At 34.2% G+C, this 27446-nt stretch overlaps 1 protein-coding gene across 16 annotated transcripts in view; it reads left to right on the plus strand.

Moving 5' to 3' along the window:
- The window catches only part of TBL1XR1 (TBL1X/Y related 1), a 162696-nt gene extending 140237 nt beyond the window's left edge, over positions 1 to 22459 (plus strand). For all 16 annotated transcript variants that reach the window (XM_076003746.1, XM_012753041.3, XM_076003723.1 and 13 more), the window contains 6 exons: positions 9078 to 9199; positions 9339 to 9413; positions 12127 to 12254; positions 12836 to 13001; positions 16740 to 16841; positions 17684 to 22459. In XM_076003746.1, coding sequence (XP_075859861.1) covers positions 9078 to 9199; positions 9339 to 9413; positions 12127 to 12254; positions 12836 to 13001; positions 16740 to 16841; positions 17684 to 17710 — 620 coding nt within the window. In that variant the 3' untranslated portion in view covers positions 17711 to 22459. The remainder of the gene's footprint in view (positions 1 to 9077; positions 9200 to 9338; positions 9414 to 12126; positions 12255 to 12835; positions 13002 to 16739; positions 16842 to 17683) is intronic.
- The last annotated feature ends 4987 nt before the right edge of the window (positions 22460 to 27446 follow it).

The following is a 27446-nucleotide window of genomic DNA, read 5'->3' on the forward strand; positions in this document are numbered from 1 at the left end:
TGAGTTTTCCTGACTGCAGCAACTAAATGATTTTAAACTGGAACAAGATTCCCAATAACTATTAGAACAGTAATTTTAGTACTACCAGATTTAGCTGCTTCTTTCAGGATTTTGTTGTGATTGGGAAGAGTTTTGATTAGAAGGTTGACTAAAATAACCCTGGTTATTCTCAAATCTTTCGTTAATAACCTTTTATAAACAGCCAAGGGTACTGCATTACCTATAAAATGGAAACTTGCAGCTTCAGGCATTTTTTTTTTTTTTTTTTTTTTTGCTTTCTTTCTCTATTTTGTGTGACTAAATAAGGTGCAAAATGATTTTTCTGTAGTATCTGAATAACATAAGTTTGTAAGCATTATGTTAAGCAATTCGGCTTGATTAAATCTTACCCTGCTAATAAACATTTCACATCAGTTTTTATTTACCTGTTTTACTTCCTTTTCACCTTTGCTTCTAGTCCTCACCCAGGTAGAATTTGTTAGGCTTCTAGCTATTTTTCCTAAAAATTTTTCATACATACTAGGAGTGATGAAAAGCCGAAGTAGTTATATGTGTGGTACTATTACTAGCTATGATATTAATGAGTACCAACTTTGTGCTAGAGAGGGCACTCCTTTTATCCCATTTAGTCCTGAATAGAACTCAATGAGGTAGACAGTATTGAAGTCTTTTTATAAATAAATAAGCTTCAGTTTACTCATGATATTTTTTCTTACTGTGCTTTTGTTTTTAAACAGTTTTATTGGGGTATATTGACATAAAATGAACTATACCTATTTAACTTGAACAATTTGATGTGTTTTGACATGTGGACACTATTGAAACTATCACCACATTCAAGATAATGAATACATCTGTTACCTTCAAGTTTCCTCAAGCCCCTTTGTGATATCTCTGTCCTATCTCCAGGCAGTCACTGATATTTTTTGTCACTGCTCTTTTGGTCCCACTTCTTTCACTCTGCATAATTATTTTGAATTCTTCCATGTTGTAACTATCAGTAACACATTCCTTTTTATTGCTGGTAGTATTCCTTTATGCAGCTGTATCACAGTTTATCTGTTTAACTATTGAAGTAAATTTGTGTTGTTTCTAGTTTGCAGCTATTATAATAAAACTACTATCAACATTCATGTACAAGTCTTTATGTGGACATTTTTACTTTCTTTAAATCCCTTATAGGGGGATGGCTATATCATATGTTAGATGTATATTTAACTTGTTAAGAAACTTCCGAACTGTTTTCCAAAGTAGTTTACATCTCACTAGCCCTGGATATTCTAATTCCTCTATATTTTTGCCAGCCCCCGGTATATAAATCATTTCTTTTAATTGTAGCTACTCGAATCGATGTGTAGTGATATCTTACTATGATTTTAATTTATATTTCCTAATAACTAGTGATATGGAGCATCTTTTTATATGCTTATTTGCCATCTGTATTTCTTCTTCAGTGAAGCGTCTATACAAATCTTTGGACCTTTTATCTAATTGGGTGGGTTTTTTTTTAATTGTTGAATTTTTGTGAATTCTTTGTAGTTTCTAGATACAATCCTTTTTCAGGTATATACTTTGCATATATTTTCTCCCTGTCTGTGGCTTATCTTTGCATTCTTTCATCAATGTTCTTCAAAGACCATAAAGTTCTTAATTTTGATGAATTCCATAATTTAATAATTTGTTCTTTTATATGTCATGCTTTCAATGCCAATCTAATTTGCTCATTTTTTCTTGAGGTGGAAGCTGAGGTTATTGATTGAAACCTAATATAGGTATTTAATGCTATAAATTTACCTCTACTATTTAATGGCATCTCAGTATTTTCTGTGTGTTGTATTTTCATTCAGTTCATAATAGTTTCTAATTTAATTTTAATTTCTTCTTTGGTCCATAGGCTATTTAGAAGTGTTTACTTAGTTTCTGAGTATTTGGGGCTTTTCCAAGATTTTTTTAAATAATGATTTTTAATTTAATTTCATTCCTATAAATTTAGGAAAAAGTTGATTGATAATGTTTCAATCTTTTATAGCCTTGATTTTCTGTCTTCTCATTCCATCATTTATTGAGACAGAGAAATATTGAAATCTCCAACAGTAAAAACACATAGTTTCTATTTCATTTGAAGCTCTGTCAGTTTTTGCTTCATGTATTTGAGAAAATGTTATTAGGTGCATAAACATTTTGGAAATGTTTTGCCTTATGTTGATTGGATTGGTCCTTTATCATCATCAAGGGATCATCATTGATCCTTTGTAAACAATTCTCTTTTTCCCTGTTAATAGTCTGTACTTTGAAATCTGTTTTGTCTGCTATTATATCCATTTCAGCTCTCCTTTGATTAATGTTGGCATGGTATATATTTTTCCATCATTTTATTTTCAGTCTATCCCTGTCTTTATATTTGAAGTATATTTTATACAGGCAGCATAAAGTTGAGTCTTGCTTGTCTTCATTCAGTCTCACAGTCTCTGCCTTTTAATTATTATATTTAGGTAATTTATATTATTCATGTATATGTGATTATTCATGTAGTTACACTTAAATTTATTATATGTCTATTGTTTCTTCTGTTCCTTTTTGTATTTCTGCTTCCATTTGGGTTAATTGGATTTTTTTCATGATTCCATTTTTTTCTCTTTTGATGGGCTATATTACCTGTAATTCTTTGTTTTATTTTAGCAGTTACATTAGAAGGTATACAACTTATCACCTATCTTATACAACTATCTTGAAGTGATATTCTAAATGGTTTAAATAATGATCTTATTTTCTGTCCCCTCCTCACACCCTTACCCTTTTCATCTAAGAATCTGTAAAGTTGTCCCACAACTTGGTGATGCTCTGCTCTTTTATTTCCTTTTTTTTTTTTTCAGTCTTTGTTCTCTTTGTTTTTGGATAGTTTCTATGCTGCCTTCAAATTCACAGATCTTTTCTTCTGCAGTATCTAATCTGTGGTTTATCCTGTCCAGTGTATTTTTCATCTCACATGCTGTAGTTTTTATCTCCAGAAGTTTGGTTTAACATCTTCCATGCTCTACTTAACTTTTTGACATATGGTACAGTTAACCTTTGAACAAGGTAGGGGTTAGGGATGCTGGCCTCTTATGCAGTCAAAATATGCATATAACTTTTAACTCTCAAATCTTAACTACTACTAATAGCCTACTGTTGACTGGAAGTCTTACTGTTAACATAAACAGTTAACACATATTTTGTATGTTATATGTATTATATACTATATTCTTAGAATAAAGTGAGCTAAAAATGTTATTAAGAAAATCATAAGGAAGAGAACATATATTTACTATTCATTAAGTGTAAGTGGACCATCATAAAGTTAGTTCTTCATCCTTCTTATCTTCATGTTAAGTAGGCTGAGGAGAAAGGATGAAGAGGGGTTGGTCTTACTGTCTCAGGTGGCACAGAGGTGGAAGAAAATCCACATATTAGGGGACCTGCACATTTCAAATCCATGTTGTTCAAGGGTTAACTGAATATACTTGCAATTGGTTCAGTGTTTTTGCTAATTCTAACATCTGTCATTATTAATGATTTGACTTCTCCATTTTGGTCATGATTTCTTGTGTATTTGCTTGTCTGCTTAACTTCTGATTGGAAGTGAGACATTGTGAATTTTACCTTGTTGGTTGCTAGATATTTTTGTATTATTGTAAATTATTGTGAAATTTGTCCTGGGACTCAGTTAAGTTACTCGGGAATGGTTTTGATCTTTTGGATCTTGCTTATAAGATTTGTTTTTGTTAAGTGGCACTGCAGCAGTGCTCAGTGTAGGGCTAATTATTTCTCCACTATTGAGGTAAGAACCTTATGTGTACTCTAACCAGTGATTCATGAATCATGAAATTTTTTTGTCTGAGTTGTGGATATAGGCACTGTTCCCAGCCTTGAATAGCAAACATTGTTTCTTCTTACCCTTTTGAGGGGTTCTTTCCTTATCTTAACTAATGTTTTCACACACTTGTGCTGATCAGTACTCAAACAAATAACATGAGCAGGTCTTTGTAATTCTCTGTGTAGCTATCTCCTTTTGAGTACTCTCTTATGGGAATTCTAGTTGTCTTGGTCTCCCTAGACTCTCTGCTTTGTTTCTTCAACTCAGGAATTTCATTGATCTCTTCCTGGGAGAATTCCTCTTTCTTGTGCTGAGACCTAGACATTTTTCCCAGATTGCAAAATCACGTAATTATAATGGGACCACTATCCTTCGTTCCTGATGTCCAGTGTCTTGAACCTTTATGTCACATAATTTGCAAGTTTCTTAGTTGTTTTGGGCAGGAGGTAAATCTGGCCCCCGTTACTCTATTTTGGCCAGAAATGGAAGTTTAACAGGCTTTTAAAATTATCATATTAATTATTATACAATAAACCATTATGATTTATGCTAGATGGGTTATAGTGAGATACTGCTTTACACCTGTTGGGAGTGATATAATAATAACAATTGAAAAATAAGTGTTTATTAGAATGTGGAGAAGTTAGGATTCTGTACATTGCTAGTGGGTGTATAAAATGGTTCAGCTGTTTTATAAAACAATGTGACAGTTCCCCAAAAAGCTAAATATAGAATTACCATATGACAGCAGTTCCATTCTTAGGTATATATTCAAAAGAATTGAAAGCGGGAACTTGAACAGACACTCGTATGCCAGTGTAAATAACAGCATTATTGACAGTAGCCAAACTAATGTCCGTCAACAGATGTTGGATAAACAAAATGTTGTGTTAGTGTTGTGTTGTTAGTGAAGTAAGCCAGATATAAAAGGATAAATAGTATGATTCTACTTATATTAAATATTTAGAATAGGCAAATTCATAGAAACAAAAATAGATTAGAGGTTACCAGCAGCAGCTAGTGGGAGGGGGAAATGGGGACTACTGCTTAATGGTTTATAGGGTGTCTGTTTGGCATGATGAAAAAGTTTTAGAAGTAGTGTTGATGATAACACATTGTGAATATAATGAATGCCATTGAATTTCATACTTTAAAATGGTTAAAATGACAAATTTAGTAATGTATATATTTGTTCATAAATTTTAAAGCTTAATAATGTAATATACCAAAACCAATAAATTGGATACTTTAAATTGGTGAACTGTATGGTATATGAATTATATCTCATAAAGCTTTTTTTTTAAAAAAGTAAATGAGTAATAAATGTGCCCTTTTTCCCTTCCATCATAAGTTTATTCTTTCTCTTTATAAATTATGGAGGCTACATGAGTTAATGAGAACAAATCAGAATGGGAGGAGACAGAAATTTTAATGTTAGCTCCAGAATTTCAAAAACTTGTAGAACTCTGAGAAGTCTGACTTTTCTTAGCCTCTAGTATCATGTGTAAAATGAGACCAGTAATAGTGAACACACTTCTCAAATTGGGTACATAAAAAAATACATTTTATGTTAGTGATATATTCCTAAAGAACTTGTACTATGTAGACTCATTTTAGGAATAAAGTAAAGAAAGTATGTGTTTTTAGATTACATCAACCTATAACTATTATATTTTATGAGCCAAACATATCACAGAAGCCTTAATGATTCAACTCATGTTTACAGCATTCCCTAGCTCCCCAAAATCTTTACTTTGTTATTTAATTTGGTTTTACATTTTCTGAGCCTAATAGTATATTTGTTTTAATGCTACTTTTTATTTTTTATCAGCTTCCTCTCTCACATTTTGCAGACTGCCCTACATGAAATCAACATTGTGGTGCATCATGATAGATATTTGGCCTTCTTCATAACATTTTATTGTATCTTTATCTTCTAAATGAATTAGATTTTTCACCCCCTTCCACTTGTTAATACTAGAACAATTATTTGCCAAATAATTGTTAAAATTTTTAAATGATATTTTAAGTAATAATATTTAATGTTAAAATGAAAGTATAGTAGTTACTGAAACAGGTTCCAGGCAGGAAAACAAAGTCTAAACCAGGTAGTCCAAGAAAGGAAATTTAATACAAGAAAATAGTTGCAGTGGGGAGAATGAAAAACAGAGGACTATGAGTTAACCCAGAGATTAGCAACTGCAGGAGACCCAAGCCTGTCCAGTAGGAATTGAAGCCATAGAGGAGAAAGACTACCTGGCAAGAATAGGAGCCATTGGTAGACAACCCAGCCTGACAGTGTCTTTCATTATATGAACCAATCTGGAAACCAGTGGGTGCAAGAGCCTGGGAAATATAATTTATAATAGTGAGCCCACCTGGGTTGCAGAACATAGTGGGGAAGAGTATGGTAAGGAATGAATCTGAGAGTAGGCTGACAAATGAACACGACAGTCATCCACATTGCTGTCAGAAGCTGTGATACCCATAAACAGAGACAGAGTTCACACACCATGCTGATAAAAGTTGGCTTATGTTTTCTGTTTACTGGCTGATTTAGGTTGGATTCTTCCAAAAGGCAGGCCGGCTCTGAGCCATATATTTGAGTGAAGTGATTTATTGAAGAAACCTTCCCAGGAGAAACAAGTGAAGAAATAGTGGAAGCAGGATGGGGAAGAGGGAAGTAGCCAAGGAAGGATGTGATTTCTGTTGAAGAAGGCCCAGTCTTAGCCTGATGCAGAGGGGAGCTTTAGAGTATTTATTGCCCCTCAGAATTTCTCTGATCTTGAGCCAAGGGTAGTAGGCTTTTAAATCCCCCTCCCTCCCTTTGAATAAACTATATCCCACAAGCCTTTGTATACTAATCAGCTTGGGGGACACAACCACAGAATAGGGCTGTGCTGTGCAGTTTGCTACCCTTAGCAGTGAAGCACTCAGAAGCTGGGAGTTGGACACATAGGACAGGCACAAAGGTCTGTGGAAGGAAAGATCAAACACCAGCTAAAGTAGTGCTACTGAATGACAAGAATAGAAGCATGGCCTAGTTTACTCAGCTTGCCAGCTCTAAAGTTACGTGATTCTTGATTATTTTTTTTTAATTTGATGGGAGTTCTCATAATTTGAAATTTTGTATAAAAGGTGAGTTTATGTTAATATTTTTATATGCCACTGTATTTTTTATAAGTTCACCTGGGAGGGTTAAATATTATATATAACATTATAATAATATATATTTTTTAAATTTCATACTCCATCCATAGTAAGTTCCCATTAAATATTTTCTACCCAATCTTGTAAGTATTTCTTTCCTTTATAAGCTCACTAAATCCAAATAGTGTCCTGATAACTTGTTTTTTTGTCATAGACATATATACCCAAAACTCATTCTTTTAGTGTCTGGTCATATTACTACCATTAGGTTTTTTGAGCTGTACTTTATCATTTTGGTTTTACTTGATTTGTCTTTAACTAGTTAATGAAATCAGTTTCCTTCTTGCTTGTTGTCCTATGTCTTACTATAGTTCTGAAAATCCTGATTAAATTTTCCTTTGAGTCATCAGTGCTTTAAGTCTTCCTTTTCCTTTCTTTTTAATGTTTTTGTCCATAGTTGTAAGTTCTCATGCATGACATATATCCTCATCTTATCAGTCTAATTGCTCGAAACACTTGTTTATAATGTTTAGTTTTAACATAGCCAGTTACTATTATACTTAGTTCTTAATATATATAGTGAGAGAGTGGCTTTGTTTTTCTTCCTCATAGACGCCAGCTCTGATCTCCTTTATTAAATGTTTTATGTCTCTAACAATTAGCATGCATAGCTTAACTTTAACCCTCCTGTTTTTGTCCTTGTCTGTAAGTTTTCCCTCTAAATCAGGGGTTAAGTTTCATGTGATTTGTGTCTTCCTTTGATTCCCCCACTCAACTAATTGCAGTGTAAAGACTATTCTTGTCTCATGCCGTAGTGTGTCGATCCCTGCTTTAAATCCAGTGTTCTTGGTATGCGCCTGTTGCTTAACCCAATTACTTGGTATCATTACCTTAATCTGTGTTGCTAATTACAGAGAGCCTTTGCACCTTGCAGCGGGGAAAAATGAGGGGAAAGAATGTTTAATCATATTGGAGCTAACGTCATATTAAATATTTAAATGTCAGCAGCTTTTGGGCTACTGAGATATTAAATTCAATGATTTTTAAGAAATATTTGATTTTAAGAGGTATTTGATGAAAATAGATTTTAAGAAGTATTTGACAAGAATTGCTTAGAAGAAAATGTACTTGCAAATCATATGTAATATTATGTTTATTAGTTGAATAGATGATAATGGGAATGATACTTAGACCAGTGTTATATTTGTCAGACACTTGTAATTTACAAAGTACTTTTTGCACACATTGTTTCACTTGATCTTCACATCATCTTTGTGTATTAAGCTTAAAGGTGTGGTACAGATTATCCATCCCTTATCCAAAATGCTTGGGACCAGAAGTGTTTCAGATTTTGAATATTTGCATATGTATAATGAGATATCCTGGGGATAGAACCCAAGTCTGAACATGAAATTAATTTATATTTCATATATACATTATACACATAGCCCAAAGGTAATTTTATACATTTTTTTTTTTTACTAATTTGTGTGCATGAAATAAAGTTTGTGTTAATGTGTAATTTTCCACTTGTGGCTTCATGTCAGCACTCAGTTTCACATTTGGGAGCATTTTCAGTTTTAGGTTTTCAAATTAGGAATGTTCAACCTGTATGTTAGCCCCATTTTTAAATGAGAAAATATGATAAGAGGTTAAGTGACTTGCTTGAGTCCACTAATTAGGAAATGGCAGAACAAAGGTTTTTTTTTTGTTGAACACTCATAGATTTTTAGAAATAACAAGAATAGCATCACATTTAATTGTCATTTTTGAAAAGAGAACCTAAGATCCAGTGCTAGTAATTTACAGAGCAAACTCTCAGGAACCCTAATCTCCTAGTTATTAGGGTAGTGTACTTTCTGTTAGGCTGTGACTCACACAAATAACTAAGTTGAAATTAATATTTATGATATTTAAATACTCTGCATTTTTTTTCTTAGTTATCTTGAAGTTTGAAGTAAAGTGTTTAAGTGCCTATTAGCTTATTTAATTAGCTTAACCATGGTTGATAGCTATAGCTCCTGGCTTTTAGTACATGTGGAATAATGCAGACCTAACCTTTGTTCCTTTCCAGCACCAGCATTGGATGTTGATTGGCAGAGCAACAACACCTTTGCTTCTTGTAGTACAGATATGTGCATTCATGTCTGTAAATTAGGACAGGACAGACCTATTAAAACATTCCAAGGACATACGGTAAGAAACTTTTTTTCCCCATAAAGTCATTATGATGAACAAATAATGTTTCATAATAGTTTTGAAATATGTATGTATGTTATTCAAACAGCAACTCAGTTTATAAAGTGAAAATGTGAATATTTACTGTTATTTTTAGAATGAAGTAAATGCTATCAAATGGGACCCAACTGGCAACCTCCTGGCCTCCTGTTCTGATGACATGACTTTGAAGGTAATTGAGTTAGTGGGAAGAAATGGGATGGGGGGGGGGGGGGGACAGGCAGTGTTGCTACTCTGGCCATTTTAAGACTATTTAAAATGTATCTTACATTGAATATTTAAACCTTCATGAGGCCTAATTTTTAATGATTAATCATTGTTTTTTATATTTTTAAATATAAATAAATATCTTAAAATAGTTTACTTTTAAATAAATATAAAAATACTTGAATAGGCCGGGCGCGGTGGCTCACGCCTGTAATCCTAGCACTCTGGGAGGCCGAGGCGGGCGGATTGCTCAAGGTCAGGAGTTCAAAACCAGCCTGAGCGAGACCCCGTCTCTACCATAAAAATAGAAAGAAATTAATTGGCCAACTAATATATATAATATAAAAAAAAAATCAGCCGGGCATGGTGGCTTGTGCCTGTAGTCCCAGCTACTCGGGAGGCTGAGGCAGGAGGATCACTTGAGCCCAGGAGTTTGAGGTTGCTGTGAGCTAGGCTGATGCCACGGCACTCACTCTAGCCTAGCAAGAAAGCGAGACTCTGTCTCAAAAAAAAAAAAAAAAATACTTGAATATAACAAATTCTAATAAAAATATAGCTGTACAATGGGAATTATGATACTGTATTAGTAAGGGATCTCCAGTGAAACAGAGCAGATAGATAGGTGAGAGATTTATTATGAGGAATTAGCTCACATGATTATGGAGGCTAAGAAGTCCCATAATCTACTTTCTGCAAGTTGGAGACCCAGAAAAGTTGGTGGTGTAGTTCCAGAACATATTCCCAGGCCAGAGAACCAGGTGTGTCAATGGTGTGAAGTCTCAGTCCAAGGGCAGAATACTAGTATCTTAGTTCAGCAGCCAGAGGCTGAGAATTTTCACTTCCCCCACCTTTTTGTTCTATTCAGACCTTCAAATGTCTGGATGAGTCCCATCCACATTGAGGAGGGAGGGGAGTTTGTTCTCCTCAGTCTGCTGATTCAAATGTTAATCTGATCTGGAGACACCCTCACAGACACACCCAGAAATAATGTTTAACCAAACATATGGACATTCCATGACTTAGTCAAGAAGACATATACAGTTAACTATCGTAGATAATAAGAAAGGTCATGTTAAAAATTGTATTCATCATACAGTATTTGCACGTGTAAAGATTTGACTAATATGTTCTCAAGATCTTTGTAGCATTCATGGATTTGAATACAGTAATACAATAATACAATTCATAGAATTGAATTAACTTGATAATGCTTTTGTGAGAATGCATATTACCTTTACTGGGAAACTGATATATAGCAGAGAATTTCTTAATGACTGAGCCTAGTGGACATGTCAGTATCCTCATCTCAACATGAATTTTTGTTTTTCTTGTTGTGGGACTAAAAGCAAAACTGATACCTTGCACCTAAGCTCACCACATTCCAGTTAGGGAAAAAAGAATTTAGAGGTAAAGAACAACCTATTACTAATATCCAAAATAAATGAAACCTTGAGCCCTCTCCTATAGTAGCTAACTCTGTACTGAAAACAGTTTTGTCCTTGACCTGGCAGTACCAATCACTGCAGTTGTGATGACCCTTACCCTTATAGATACAACAGTCATGAAGGGAAAAGCTTTTCCTCCTACCATGAACAGACTCAATGTAACCTTGGGAACCCTTGTGGGTGTTTTTTCCTAAAAGTACATGCTGTGTTTTTAGGTAGGAAGTTTTCAAGTCTGGGTTCCCTTGAAAACATTACTAGTAAAAATGCTTTTATCTTTGAGTTTTCTTTGCATGCACATGCATTAATGCTTACAAAATGAAAAAATTTCTTCGGAACAGTATGTAGCACATAAGAGGAAATGAAAGAAGGCCAGTATGAGGAAATGATACTGTCCAAATAGTCTTGTGTCTTGGATTGAGTTGCAGCTAGTGAGAGAGGTTGGAACTAGAAATTGTTAGAAAGCTTTTTTCATCTAAGAATAATTAAAGATAACATAAGATTTTAAAGCAGAAAGTAGGTGGATGTGTTATGGAACCATTTTCTGAGAAGAGGGAATACTGGATGGAGTGAGAAGATCATGTCGAGCTTAAGTATCTTTGAGTCATTCAAGTGGAGTTGATAGGTGGGTCTGATGATGCTCAGGAGAACTCTGAGCTTGAGGTGAAAATTGGAAATTCTCAGCAAGTGGGTTGGTCATTGAAAGCCTTTGGAATGGAGAAACTGTAAGTAGAAAGCACAGAGTAAGGAAAGAAACTACTTTTCTTAGTTTTATGAGAGTTGTCATGTTATTTGGAAGTTGTTTATTTTTTCTCCATTACAAAATTTGCTTACTTCTACATTCTGAGAGCAAATTATAACGTATTAATAGATATTTTGGGTTTTTTTTAAAGAACAGTATAAGAACTATGCCTTTAAGATTTTATGATTATTACTTCAGGAACTTCTTGAAGTTTGTACCATCTAAAGCTATCAAAAGTAGACTTAAAACAGCTATAGTTAATTCATTCTTCAAACCTCATAATAGTGAATTCTTTTTAAAAGGCTTAAAGCTAACTTTTTTTACAGACATACGAATATTAAATATTTCTACTACATTTAAATTGCTTGTAAATATTCTCTTGACTTCTATAACCATTCTGATTACATCACTCATATTTTGGACAGGCCAGATAATATTTTAAATGTACTTATTGTTGAGAAAACTAATACTATACATTTTTCTTTTTTGTTTAGATATGGAGTATGAAGCAAGACAATTGTGTCCATGATTTGCAAGCACATAATAAAGAAATTTATACTATCAAATGGAGTCCAACAGGACCAGGGACAAATAATCCAAATGCCAACCTTATGTTAGCAAGGTGATATTTCTTGGTTTATTCTTCCTCTTATGAATCTTCTACAAATAAAATTTCTAATATGACAGAAAATCAGGGAAGATTTCATGAAATGTATCCTACAACGAATATATTTTTAATGGGAACCTTTAAACACAGGGTTTTATTACTGATATTTCAGGTCATAATGGTTTTTTATATCTGGTGATAAATATTGACTGATATCATATATTGATTAAAACCCAAGTAATTGGGGCATAGTAAAGTTACTTTAACATCTTTTGAGAAAAGATAAATTTAAAACTATAACCTATTCAGTGTTCAAAACCATGTATCAGTAAAAAGGGATTATTTAAAGAAAAAAGGACTGCAGTGAATTAGCTCATGTATGTTTTCCAATTCAGGGACTTGGGGATGCCTTTAATTTCTTTTTTCTTTTATTTAGCTTCAGTTTTTAGGATACTTTCTTCCTAATAGTCCAATCTATTTCTCTTAAAGAATTTGTGGCCAGCTATTGATTAGGAGTGCTTGAATGTGGGAGGTTGGGAACAAGGCTGGGAAAATATTCCATTACTTATTAAATCATTTTTTTCCTCCCTTTTCAGTGCGTCCTTTGATTCTACTGTTAGGTTATGGGATGTAGACCGAGGGATTTGCATCCATACTTTGACAAAACACCAAGAGCCTGTGTACAGTGTAGCTTTCAGTCCTGATGGCAGGTATCTGGCAAGTGGTTCTTTTGACAAATGTGTGCACATCTGGAACACACAGGTATGTCTGAGTTATTTAAATGGTCAAGTACTCTTACATTTAGTTAGAAGCAGCTGCCGATACAAATATATTTTTCCTTTTTGGTTGTTATTCCTCATGTGGCATTAATGCAATTCTTGGTTTTAAAGTAAGTATACATTTTTGGGGAGTTTCCAGCTAAGTGAAGACAGAAAACAGTTGAAGTTTTATTTTCCTATTGTAGGCCAGAATTTAGAAATGGATTTAGATTTCTTATTTATTATTATTATTTTATTCCTTGTTTTTTTCCAACAGCTTTGTAGATATAAAATGTGAAAGTTTAAAATGTATAGTGTTTACCTCCATTTTCCTCATCTTTCCTAGAGGCTATGCCAGTCCTGAAGAGAATGTCTGTCATTTCCATGATAAATGATATATACTACTATTTTCTTTGGTAAAATTGTAATAAATCATATATATCTTTCCAAGCTTATATTTTTTTACTACTTTGTTTTTTGAAATATAATCACGTTACACCTCTATATGATCAGGCCACTGTACACCAGCCTAGGTGAGAGAACAAAACCTTTTCTCTTACCCAAAGAAAAATGACATGTAGCTCTAGAATGATGGTTTATTTTGACTGCTGTAGAGCATTGTATGAATATATCAGTTTTTTAATTCATTGTCCTATTGAGGGACTTCTAATATATGATAAACAACATGTGAACATACTTGCAACATGTGTACATGAATGAAAGTTTCTCTAATGCTTTACTGTACATACATCTATAAGTGGAAATCATGGACCCAAAAGGTATATATACATACATGCTAAACTGCTCTCCAAGTTGTTTAACTCTTTATACACTTTTAATGGCAATATTTAGTATTTCCCATTTTCTCCTATCTAAGATTATCAGACCATTAAACATTTTTCCTGTTCAGTGGATATGAAATGGTATTTTGTTTTAATTTGCATTTCCTTTAATTCTTAATGAGTTTTAAATGTCTTTTCATTTTTTTGAGTTTACCCTTACCCTCACTTTTCAATTGTTTTCTTTATTTTTCATATTGATTAGTTAGTGTTCATTATGCATTCTGGATACTAATCCTTCTTGGTCATGTGGATTGCAATATCTCCCAGTTCCCTGTCTTTTCATTTTCTTTGTGGGGTATTTATCATATAGAAGTTTTTAATTTTAGTTGTTTGGAGTTATTGGTCTCTCTTTTTTGGGTTTTAATTAATTAATTAATTTTTAGAGGCAGGGTCTCACTATGTTGCCCAGGTTGGACTCCAACTCCTGGGCTCAGGCGATCCTCCTGCTTCAGCCTCCTGGGTAGCTGGGGTTATAGGTATGGGCTACTGCACCCAGCTAGCTCTTTCTTTTTCATGGTGCTTTTTGTAGCTTAATATATTCTTCCTTATGTAGATGTCATTGAGGTCTCTGATAGTTTTTCATAAGCATTTAAGTTATTTATTTTTCTTTTATATTTTTAACTTGTGTGGAACTGATTTTTTTATATATGGTGTAAGGTAGGGATATAATTTTTATCTTTCCATATGGACACTCAGTTGTCTCAGTACCATTCATTGTCCCCTTACTGTTTTCATAATGCTGCTTTCATATACCAGGTTCGTCTGTGTGATTTGTTTCTAGATTCTCTTTTATTTGATTGATACATTTGTATATACCTGAATCAATAGCACAGTTTTTTAATAACTTTAACTTTATAAGTCCCCTTCTACTTCAAAATTGCTTTTCTGTTCTTGGCACATTAATCTTCATATTTACAAAAAAAGAGCATGTACTGGATTTTGTTTATGAGTACATTGAATTTATAGATGAAATTGGGGGAAATTATCATTGAGTTTTATCACCCATAAATATGTTATGTGTTCATTTATTTGTCTTTTATTTCTTTAGTAAAGTTTTATAATTTCTCTATAAAAATCTTTTTTTCTTCTTAATGTTTTCTAAGGTTCCTTTGGTTTCTATGTTATTGTGAATGACATCTTTTAAAAATATATTCCTTTTACTTAGTAAAAGTAAGTTGATCATGTTTGGGAAATTTTCAGTCATTCATTTAGTCCATTGTGACAAAATCAGTTTTAATGAAATTTAAGTATAAAACTCGAGTGCTCATGAAAGATACTGCTAGGCTTTTAAGATCATTTGGGCTCCTTACCCATATTATTTTGTTGTATCACCATAGTGTATCAAAATTCTCATTTTACTTTTTTTAAGTGTGAAAATAGTAAAATGGCATCTAGTTAATTTTTAGTACATGAGAGAGTCATTTTTTTGTTATATATACATCTAGTTGGGGTTTTGTTCATTCATTACTTGGGTGATGTGTTACCTAAGCATTTGGGAGGTGTATGGTTTAAGGCTTATCCCAACATACATGAGATTTGAGGTAGATGTTAATGATCCAGTCCATTGGCCTTTTTAAATGTCATAGCTCTGCCTTGTTGACCATACTATATTGATTCATTATAGCCTAATTCAAGCTTAGAAATTGGCAGGTGCTTTTGAAAGAAAGCTGTTTGTTTTTTAACCCCAATATTGACTGTAGATTGTAGATATGTAGGTCGACTATACAGTTTACTTTCTATACCTCAGAAACTTTAGATTTTGTTGGTTTCACTCCTTTCGCCCCTCATTAATCATGGATTTTCAAGGCCTACTGTACTCAAAGTCTCATATATCGAAAGAAATTTTAAGTAGATAAGAAAACCATTTGAGCCTTCCCAATCCAATCAGCTTTAGCAGGTGCACCTATGGTTTGTGTCATATTACTAGACTGAATTTAAGAAGGAAAGTGAGGGAAGCCAGTCTTCTAGCCTCGTGGTTAACTTGGATAGGCTGTATGGAAGGTATTTCAAAGGTACATGGCTTTTTGTCATATTGTTTTTAGGTAGATCTGCCTCTAGCTTGGCTTTTTAGGTTATCATAAAGCTACAGAGATAACTTTTCAGATATGTCAGGGTAAAACACCAGAAGTACATTTTTCATAGTTTTCTAGTATTCACAGCAGGACCTCTGACCACTGCCCTATTTGATAACTGGTTTCATAGGAGAATACATTTTTAACTTTTTCGGGGACAGCTGAATGATTTTTGTTTTCAAAAATGAAGGAATAAAATAATTTAGTTACAATTCAGCTAAATTGATGAAATTGTTAGTATTTCCAGCTGTGGGTTTTTTGTTTTTTTGGTTTTACTAATTCATAACATCTTTTAAGAATAATGTACATATCTTATATTGTTTTAGCTTCTAACTCCCCTAGGTTAGGGGCTACTCAGTAAATATGAAGTAAATAATAGATTTATTAGAATTATTTTTAGTAGTTTGCTATACTTCCTCTTTGGGAATTTTGTCAAAGAAATTCTGAATTAATTTTGTTTCTCTGTGTGTTAATTAAACGCATGCATCCTTCAACAACAATAAATCTTACTTCATGTCATATACCAAATCTTTACTTCTAGTTGTTAGCTGTGTCAAAGAGGTCAAAGATACCTTAGCCAAGAATGGTTATCAACATGGGAGACACTGAATGTGTATGTGAGTAACCTTTTTAGAGCAGGCTAGTATTATCTTTGTATAAAAGGATCATCACATCATATTTCTACAATTTCAGAACTTGTACTTATTTTATAGTTGAAGCTAAGTCTCACCTCTGATTGCTAGGAATAAGATCATGAAATACTTTTTTTATCTCATTTGAATTTTTAGTAATATAATGGTTTTTAAGATTTTGTTTTTGATTTTTTAGACAGGTGCTCTAGTTCACAGCTATAGGGGAACAGGTGGAATTTTTGAAGTTTGTTGGAATGCAGCAGGAGACAAAGTTGGAGCCAGTGCATCAGATGGTTCAGTAAGTATAGTCAAGTATTTCCAAAGAGGGTATAGGGGTGTATGGGGGGTGACTGTGTGCACATTGGAATGTGGCTTATCATGTAGTGACACAAAGTGTTCTTTTCAAAATAAATTTTAAGATATGGTATTGCTTTTTTCCCCTGAAGGTTGTATACTTTTCATGTTTATTGCATTCAAATAATGTAAACAAAATTTAAGCTGTCTTTGCAAAAAGTAATCAAGAAATGGGCAGTTATTTTTTATGTAAACCTTCATTAATGAAATTAAATACAGCAGAGTACTACTCTGAGAGTGATTTGAATTTTTAATTCCTATTTCTGCCTTTTCCTTCCTGCAGAAGTGTGTTGTTGGCACAAGACAGGTGGGATTAGAGGCAGTTGGTTCTTGCGTTGAGGAATGTGTGATACTTCAGGATGAGGTTGGCTAGCTCTTTACAGAAATTTTAGTGTGGCTTCCAAAGCTCTAAAAGCAAATGGAAGATAGAAGGAGCCATAGCCATTAGCTGTTTACTGAAGCTATAGCTGAATATAGTCTCTGATACCTTTCATTAGGGTCCAAGTGATAGGAAATGGTCTGTTTTAAGCATTTTTCTCTTTTTAATAGTAATTTCTAAAAAATCCTAGCCATGGTTCTTCCCCCATAGTATTAGTTCATGGCTATTTGCTTGATCTGCTTAAATGATCTGTCCAATATCTATTGGTTTAAGTGCCTATACTTTCGTGATTACTATGCTTTACCCATTTGGGAATTTGGAACTAAGAAACAGATTCCAAATTGTACTATAGAAAAGTTAAACATAAAATTCGGAACACACTGGTTGATTATTTTAATCTCTTACAGGTTTGTGTGTTAGACCTTCGGAAATAGCGCTACTAGTTGGAAGCCATGGACCGACTATGAATGTGTACATAGCCAAAATGACTGTCCCTGACCCATGTACTGCTATAGTCCCACTTGAACCATGGCCAGTCCACTACAGCCAAATCTAAAAGAAATATATACATACAGTGTATATAAACAAAATTGCACCCTGAAGATGACAGAGTTTTGTCACAGCTTGTGAATTCTGTTCACCAAGTGCTGGAATCTAAATCTGCTGTGCCCCTAAAATAGCATTTAGAAGTTTTGGATATGAAAAACAGAAGAGAGAAAGAAATATACATTATAAAACCAGACCATACATGTACCAGTTTTTGGATACTAATGACAGCCTTGTTTCTCCCCTTTGAATCAGCAGACACCATGGATTATATTCTTTTTTCCCTTCAGTAGTGAGCAGTTTGTATGTACAGAGAAAATGGACTTACAAAAACTTGCAGCAGTAGTTTGTTCTTGCTTTTAAATTTTGTTTTTTGTTTAGATTATGGATGCATGAAGTAAGGGAGTGAATCAGTTTCTTGTTTATATTTTTTTCACCTTTTAAACAACAAAAAAAATTCTTAAAAATATTTTAATGCATTCTTTTGAAGAGGTAGATGTTTGGTACATTTTATGGCTCCCAGAGCATATATTCAATTGGTGCATGTTGTGGAAGGGGGAATTGGAAATTAAATGAAAACGTATGACTTTGGTCATGTCAATCTGTAAGACACATCAGTAAAAGGGTATTATGCTCTGTTTTTGTTGGTGATGTGGCTTAAATGCAATAGTTTCTTTTTTGGGACATATTTCTGCCAATTACAGACTAGAAGGGCACAAAATGTTTTTTTTTTTTTTTTTTTTTTTAAATACCATAGAGAAGATACATTAAAAAAAAATCTTCTGATGTTTTGTAGCCATAACTAAATTATGGTTAAAATGTGCACTATTGTGAAAAGGAGCAAAGTAGTTTTGGGGTTTTTTGTTGTTTGTTTTGCTTTGTTTTTTAAGAGATTAAAATGTTTCTGGATAAGGATTAGCTTCTCAAAGTGTCCATCATTCTGTGTAGAAGCTTAAATATGTAATGTAACCAAACTCCAGTATTAAAAAATCTCTGATGTTATTTTTCTTTATACAAAGCAAGATAACGGCATATAACACTGCCATTACATGGCATAATGTTTGCTACCTTAGGTTAAAAACAATCTTTAAAACAAAAGACTTGCTTCAAGATGTTTTTAAATAGCAGTGATTCAGAATTTTTTTTTTTTAAAGTGTAATTGCACTAACCTCCCTGCTGCTTTGATTCTGCATTTGTGGTACTTGTGACTACATTTTTTCAAATATAGATAGATTTAAGCTGCTATTTTTTTTTTTCAGTAATCACTACTATATCATGTCTTTTACTCTTTATAATATCAAGTAGTTTCATAAAGATACAGATATCAGATCACTCCTCCTTTTGTGCTCATGCAACTGAAAGTAAAATATATAGACAAATGATAGCATGAGGCCATGTTTAGATATATGTGACTAACAGGGTTTGTCATGATTAACATAAGAATCCAGGAATGTCCAGTTTTGAAGAGAGTAGTTGTCACATTTATATCTCAAAGATTTTAATTAAGGAATTGCTTGTTATTGAGCTTAGCAAATTTATAACACTATTTCTGTCACTAATTATTTTGAGGCCTTTACTATTAAAATTTTAACCTATGTTCTAAGTTTAAGTGGAAACTAACTTAACCCAAGTAATGCAGCTTTGATTTTCAGCATTTGTTGCTTTGCTATTTTTACAAAACAGCATTGATTGAAGCAAGTCTTGGTTTCACTAAGGTAGGATAGCATTTGCTTATTGGTAAAGAGAATAAATACACTTAATTTCACAATACATTGTTATATGTACCCCAGTTGTTGTTAGTGGGGACTATGATACTGTAATAATATTTTTTAAAATTTACATCCAGAGAGGCAGTCATTCATGATGGTTTGTGCCAGCTCTTTTTAGGGTTTTGGATCACATTAGAGATATTTAGGACTTAATTACCCTGTGACTTATGTAGGAAACCTAATATGCTGAGTATCTGGCACTTGAAATCCTGCTTTTATTGCTGGAGGTCCACATCTATGGTTGACCTCTGTTGTTGTTTAAAAAAATAAATAAAAATAAAAAAATCTGTGCAATAATTTTTAAATGTGCTCCCAGGAATAGACACAAATGTTTTGAATATGTTTAAGCTGCATTTTCCTTTAGGATGCATTTGTCAATTGCACTGAATTTAAATCTGAAAGTCAGAGGTGATTATTGATAGTACTTTTGTATTTTGATATGGACAATTTATTCATTTGCATACAGTTACTGACTTTTTTCCCGGCTGATAAAATGATAGTCAAGAAATTCTGCAATATAGCTGCCAAAATAGACAGCTACATGTTTAAGATATTGTCATCTTTTCTGTTTTTTTCTTTTTAATTCTTTAGCTATTTTACTTAAGCATAATAGCCACAATAGGACATATAAAAGATTATAAATACAGAGCTTTATTATCCTGAAGTCTTGGGTCTTTTAAGTATAAACTTTTCTGAAAGGTATCCATTTTGTAGGCTTGGGTTCTTCATGAGCATGAGATTGTTTATTTTTGCTGCTGTTCTCAAGATCATCATTGCCTGCTGATGTGCCACGATGCTGCTCCAAAAGACAAAAATAAGATTGTCTCTAATTTGAGCAGTAACATGATTGCAAGAGACCAAGTTTCACAGCCTGTAAAGTTCTGTATTTGGGGTTCTTGCTGATTTTTCCTCCTGTATTCTTCTGACAGCTTATTCCTGAAGATCAACTGAATCCAGTAGTTTTTCTGTGATATTCATTATATCATTGTTGTATAAGCTACTGTAAGAAACCTATCATTAAGGAAAATTAGAAAGGAAAACTTGAATACTCATTGATTAAAATAGAATAAAGAAAGAGCAGCTGCCACTCTTAAACAACATGAAGGAATATCTTTTCTTTCTCCTCCATGTAGGAAATATCCCATACGTTCTTATATTTGTTCCAATCCCCATTTCCTATCATTGATCAGGTAACATCATTGACTTTCAAATGACTTTTAGAAGTGGTAATTTTTAATTTTCTAATAGATATAAGAGTGTATTGAATTCTGTTTATTCTCTAGGTAAGTATGTTTTAGGATTAAACACCTTTTACAGATACTGAAAGTGCCTCCTTTTGTGGTGTAAAAAAACAAATTATGGTGCAAAAAGTAATCACTAGAATGAATTACATGAAGGTTTTTTGCTTTTTGACATGAAAATGTCAAGAGAAAGGCCAAAGATTTGTACTTTTTCACTTAACTTATAAAGCACTCCTTTTTTCCTTAAACTTCTTTCTGTCAAATTAGATTTAATGAGAGAGTACTATTTTTCAGGAGCTATCTGTTTATGTAGAATGATTTGTTAAGAGTAATGTAAACTATTATTGAGTAGAGGCCTAAAGAGGACTGTGCATTTTTGCTATTTAAAGGAATCACAAATGACCGTACTTATGTGAGCAAAAATGACAAGTTTTACTAGATAAGTAGAAAACTAAATCTCAAATGCAGTGCTATTTACTCTTTTAAAACAATTTTCATTTTCTTAAGCACATTGTACATTTCTACAGAAACTTGTGTTTATTATCACATGCTAAGGATGGTACTTGCATATGGTGAATTACTGTTGACAGTTTCCGCAGAAATCTATTTCAGTGGACCAACATTGTGGCATGGCAGCAAATGCCAACATTTTGTGGAATAGCAGCAAATCTACAAGAGACCCTGGTTGGTTTTTTGTTTTGTTTTGTTTTTTCCCCCTTTTCCTGAATCAGCAGGGATGGAAGGAATGTAGGGAAGTTATGAATTACTCCTTCCAGTAGTAGCTCTGAAGTGTCACATTCAGTATCAGTTTTTTTTTTTTAAACATGATTATAGTTAAATTTAGAAGAGAGAAAAAAGAGGAAGTGTTCACTTTTGTAATACACTGATTTAGAAATTTGATGTCTTATATCAGTAGTTCTGAGGTATTGATAGCATTCTTTATTTCTGCCTTTATGTTGACAGTGTTGAAGCAGGGTGAATAACTAGGGCATATTTTTTTTTTTCTAGTAAAGTGTTTCATGATGTTTTCTTTGGAATTTCTGGATAAGTTCAAGAAAACATTCTGCATGTTGTATCTAGTCTAATGTACTTATCCATCTCATTACAAACAAAAACACGCAGAGTGCATTTTGTAGCTCTGTAATCGTTGAATACAGAAGTAATTTTCTTCTTTCCTGACTTTGACATTGTAGCTATAATGTTTTCATTTTGATTTTTACAAATCCTTTGGGTCTAATTCTGTGAGCCTACCTATAGCACTGGATTAAAATGTCTGCATCATTTCTTTAGTTATTCCCCCAGTTAACTTTAAAACTGTTGTAAAAGTGTAAACCAGCCCATGACAGTTTTTTGTATATGTTAAAGAACTTTATTGTTCAGTTTTCATGATTATTGTATAAGGAAGACTGATATAGATGTTCTATGCTGTCCTGGACCATGTTAATTACACTTATGATGTATTTTGGTTCCACATCACAATGATTTGTCCCCAATGACCTTTTATCCTTTCTAGGCACATTTTTTTTTGTTGTTGTTGTTGCAGTTTCCCTTTGCATTGTATTGCTTTGACAACTGTAATTTGAATCAGATCTGAAAGAGGTCCAGAATAAAATATATTTTGATATTATGTTGGCTGTGTACATATATAAAACCTTTGATATCTATGTAGTTTGTACAGACTATTTCCTAGTCAAGTAAAGAGAGAGAGATGGTATTTCTTGTTTACAGTTTCTTGTTTACATTTTAATTGCTTTTATTCCTCCAATGTTCTATTGTAGAATAAACTTTTTTGCTCTGAGTTAGCATTCATAACCTATAACGTGTATTCTCTCCCATACTGGTGTTTCCAATTATAACTGCATCAGAACCCAAACCACTGTTTATCATGAACATTTTGTTTTCCAAGATATATAAAGTAAGCCCATAGGTAAAATTACAAATTTTACTATTTTATTACTTCTTTCAGGAGATAAGATTTTTTTTAAATGAAGGGATTATTTACTATTTTTATTAATAATAGAGCATCTAATCAGCTAAAGGATAGCAATTTTTAATTATGAAAAAACAATATTGTATTTAAAGGACATTATTTCACATTAAGCTAAAAGCCCTCAGATAATTTGTTTGCTTAGCACACGGTTGAGCACAAAACAATGTGTATGTGTTGTTGAAGATTAGGGCAAGAAGCTCAATTTCCTTAATGACCTTTTTTTCTTCACATAATCCAATTATAATACAATCATTTTCTTCCTTAGCTAGTTGCTTATATTACTACAAACTTTATAATTTATAAGAAAAGAGACTAGGTACTTTTCAGTTTTAATTAATCCCAATTCCTTTAGAGTTAAAGACTTTTAAAAAAGAATCATTGAGCATATTTTTTGTATTCTCCAGGTCTTCTACCTTTCCTTTCCATTTCCTTAAACAGAAACAATTCAGGCATAGCCTTATTATGTTTTATTAGAGATAAGTCACTGCAGTTGCTAGAACTGACAACCTTCATTTTCAAGGGGTTAACTTTTATTGCATGGCATAGATTGTTAATAATATTCTGCATTTTGATAATTTTTCAAAATATTGAACTACTAAGGATTAGAATCCATATAAGTTTGAGGTAAAGCTTAAGTGAATTTGAGCAGCTGTAGAAGGGATTATTTTTAATTTCACAGTTTTTATACTTTACAGTGGATTAGATTTCTTTCCTATTATAATTCATAGCAGATCAGATTAAAGTTTACTGTTTTCTCAATATATTCATTTGAAAAATACAGTGGAGGAAAAGACACTATAGATGGTAGTTTTATGGTGCTTTTCTCTGCTGTTACAAAGCGCTCTGTCATCAATGAAATGTTAACCCTATGATACTCTTTCTGCATGCTTCTTAAATGTCATATCTCAATGCTTAATTGTCCTAACTTGTAATATTTTTGTATGAAATTTTTTAGGAGTTCCTTGTAATTTCTTTATAATTTAAAATATATTAAACACAAAGTGTTTAGTAAAGTACAGAAGATAATTACTAATGTTTCTTGGTTGTTGGGTTCGTATGATCAATTGGGCAGACAATTCACATTTGAAGAAGTAGGGCCAATGGGGTGGAATCTACACAGAAAAAAATATCACAGTCCTATTTAAAAAAAACAAACAAAACTTTTCTAACATACTAATCTAATGTCAGAGTGGGCTGTCTTAAGAAGCTACTATACTACCAGAAATAATCAGAAGCGTAGGTTGCATGGCCACCAGGCAGGACTGCTGTGGAGAAACACAACAAGTACTGCATGACTATCTCAAATAGTCAAACTCTCCTGCATTAAAAAAATCCAGTCACATTGAACTCATTTTGAGATGAGACATTTGAAAACGTCAGCTTCCAGAGTCTTACACATTGAATAAAGGACACTTTGAAAAACCTGCACATTGCCAGAATCTTCTTTTCCACATAAGCTTTTATTATAAGGCTTAATTTATATACACTACTTGACCAGGTTGATTGTCTGATTTTCCAACTTGAGTGTGTGAGGAACAATACATCTCAGTAAAGGGTGAGGAAAAAGTAGAACTAGTAGAATGAAGAGCTGTACTTTTGGAATAGATAGCATAATGGTGGCCTACAGTTGTCAAATAATTCAAATTAAGTTTAATGTGACATAAAAATGTAGCTATGTAGTTTTTAATATTTCCAGCTGAAGAGGTTGAAATATTTTAGTCTGTGGAAATAAAGGCTAAAGTTGGACAATTTTGGTGTTCAAGTAAATGAAGTCTCACAATAAAGAAATCAAAATGAAATTAGAGGTAGATTAATTTTACTTTTTAAACAATGTTGGTTAACCTGGAATGTCCTTTAGAATCTTTTTAAAGTAGCCTGTCCCTACCCATAACCTATTGGCTAATATGGTAGCACTAGGTAAGTGTGCTTTTTTTTCATGTGTATTTGGTTTTGTGCCGTAGATGAGCAGTCCCCAACCTTTTTGGCACCAGGGCCCATTTTCATGGAAGACAATTTTTCCATAGACTGGGGGGGGGGGGAGATAATTCAAGCACATTACATTTACTGTGTACTTTGTTTCTAGTATTATTACATTGTTACATATAATGAAATAATTATACAAGTCACCATGAGTTAGGGTCCCCTGCATGGATACTTGAAGCAGGGTGTTGCTGGCATATATTTATTGTAGAGCTCATGTTTGTAAAGAAATTCATATACAAGGTATAAATAATAGATTCTCATTTTCAGTGCATTTCACTTGAAAAAATATAGATGAGATTATAATAGTCATTAACTTCAGAAACTTACCTTTTCACTGAAATCATCAGGAACTTTTGTGCCGTCAGCATAGATACTTCCCTGTGCCACAGATGTAAAACATACTGTAGGTTTAGGAGCTTGGATTCTGCCTGACTGCCTGGGGTGAATCCAGACTAGGTGTTTGACCTAAAGAGTTACTGTCCTTGTTTCCTCATCTGTAAAATAGGGCTAGTGATAGTTACTTACCTCATAGATGGGTTATGAGGACTAAAATTTTAATATATCTAAAGCTCTCAGAGAATAGTGCTTGGTTGTATAAAGCAAACTATATATTACCATCATTTTGATTTTTTTTCATGGTTACATTGTATTGTACACCAAAATTAAGCTCCCTGTAATATAGGGCCCCTATTGGTTATATTTATCTTAGCCAAGCATGTTCACATTCTTATAATTTTCTTATCCTGTTGGCCTTCTCTTTCAGACCCCTGTCTGCCCTAACTGCCTGCAGAGTATCTGACCCCTTTCTCACAGTATCTTAATTAGTAGTTACATGAGCTGATCCTATCACGCAGCTCAGTTCTCTAGAGAGAGGCTGGTTTGGAGTTTGTGATTTAGGGCTTTGCTACTCAAATGTGTAGCCTGTCAGACTCACCTGAAAACTATTTAGAAATGATCTCGGGTCCCACCCAAAGATCTAATGATCTGGAAGCTGCAATTAACAGGCTCACCCAGCTAAATTGTGTACACATGGAATTTTGAGAACTAGTTTAGGGTTCAAGTCAAAATGGATCTTATACTTCTTTCTCCATACTTAATTCTGAATTCCTTGAGACCTCCATAACATAGTTGCTGGTGGGGTTAGAGGAGAGAAGGAAGAGGTCCCCAAATGGAAACCGTGACACAGCTTACTGATTAAGAAAATTGGACTCTGGGTGGCTGAGGCAGAAGGACTGCTTGAACTCAGGAGTTGAGACCAGCCTGAGCAAGAACGAGACCCCCATCTTTACTAAAAATAGAAAAACTTGAATGCAACCAGGATGAAGTCAAGATGGCAGACCAGAAACACCAGCTGCCAGATGGTCTCAGAAAGAAGGAAAAATTTTAGATGAAAAAGAAAAGCAAACAGGTTGGGTATGATTCCGAGGGAAATGTGCCAGAACCTAACAGACATTCCATGGGAAGAAGTTGCAGAGTAAAATAGGAAGAAGCAAGGTATCAACAAAGATCAATCCCCAAGTGCCTTGGAGTCTAGGGAGAAGGGTAGATGGAGTGGTTTGTTTCTCCCCGCCTCGAATCTCTGATGGATATTGGGTTCCTGAGTTGCTGGAGGGACCTTCTGCCTACACAAGCCTAGAGGCTGCTGCTGCTGTGAACTGGGAGATTCTTGTGGACAGGGCACCAGGCTCCCAATCCCCCTGGGGCATTTTCCATCCCACAGACCCAAGCCAGGATGGTAAGCACCATATTGCTTCTTTACAAACCATGTGTCTTTGTCCTCCCCAGAGGCCTTCAACTCAGGTTTCCTCTTGCTCTTTCCCACAAAGACATTTTCCACCTCCAGATCAGACTGCAGTAGCCAACAGATCCAGTAGGTCCCAGGTGACCTGTGTAACTTCAGTGCCTGTACATTCTGTGCAGGCAGTCTCTTAAAGGGAGGGATAGACATGACCAGAGTGCTAACTTTTCTCCATCCAGACTTTTTTTTCTCCCCTCCTTGACACATGGCTGCTGAGAAACCATTGAGCCACCATGTGGAGGTTTCCACAGAGTGTGTGTCTCAGGCCTTTCCTCTTGGAATCCTGAGCAGCAGACTAAGGGGTGCTTGGACTGTGAACTCCCTTCCCGCCACCTTTGCCTAGTGCTGGTTGCCTGGCGACTCCATCAGAGGAGGGCATGCCCTGAGGCAGAGGGACATTGAACCTGCTTGGGCCCCCTATGGACAGTTCAGGACCAGCAAGCTTCTCCTTGGCATGATCTGTGATTGATCTTTGAGGACCCGAGGACAGATCTGCAGGCCAGATCCAGTACCCCAGGTCTTGATCGTGTTGTTCATGAACTGAGAGGGGAGATTAGTGTATTAGTCCCAGGAGGTGAGAGCACTGACATAGGCAGATGGGGTGGGGGGAGAGTGCAGTGTGGGTCTCAGCTGCAGTATGCTTACAGGGCATCCCACCCACAGGAGGGCCATGCTCTCTGCTCAGGCTGGGCTTCTGGACAGGGAACTTCCTGGCCCACATCACAGTCTTGGTGGGGGCAGCTGGCTTGAGCTCATTCCTGCTGGCAGATGCCAAAAAAAGGGGAAGCCTCAGAGTAGGGAAGGGCAGAGAAGAGCAAGGCCCACCCAAGACTGCCAGATGGT

Source organism: Microcebus murinus, chromosome 1 (assembly GCF_040939455.1).
Source record: "Microcebus murinus isolate Inina chromosome 1, M.murinus_Inina_mat1.0, whole genome shotgun sequence".
NCBI classification, from domain to species: Eukaryota; Metazoa; Chordata; class Mammalia; order Primates; family Cheirogaleidae; genus Microcebus; species Microcebus murinus.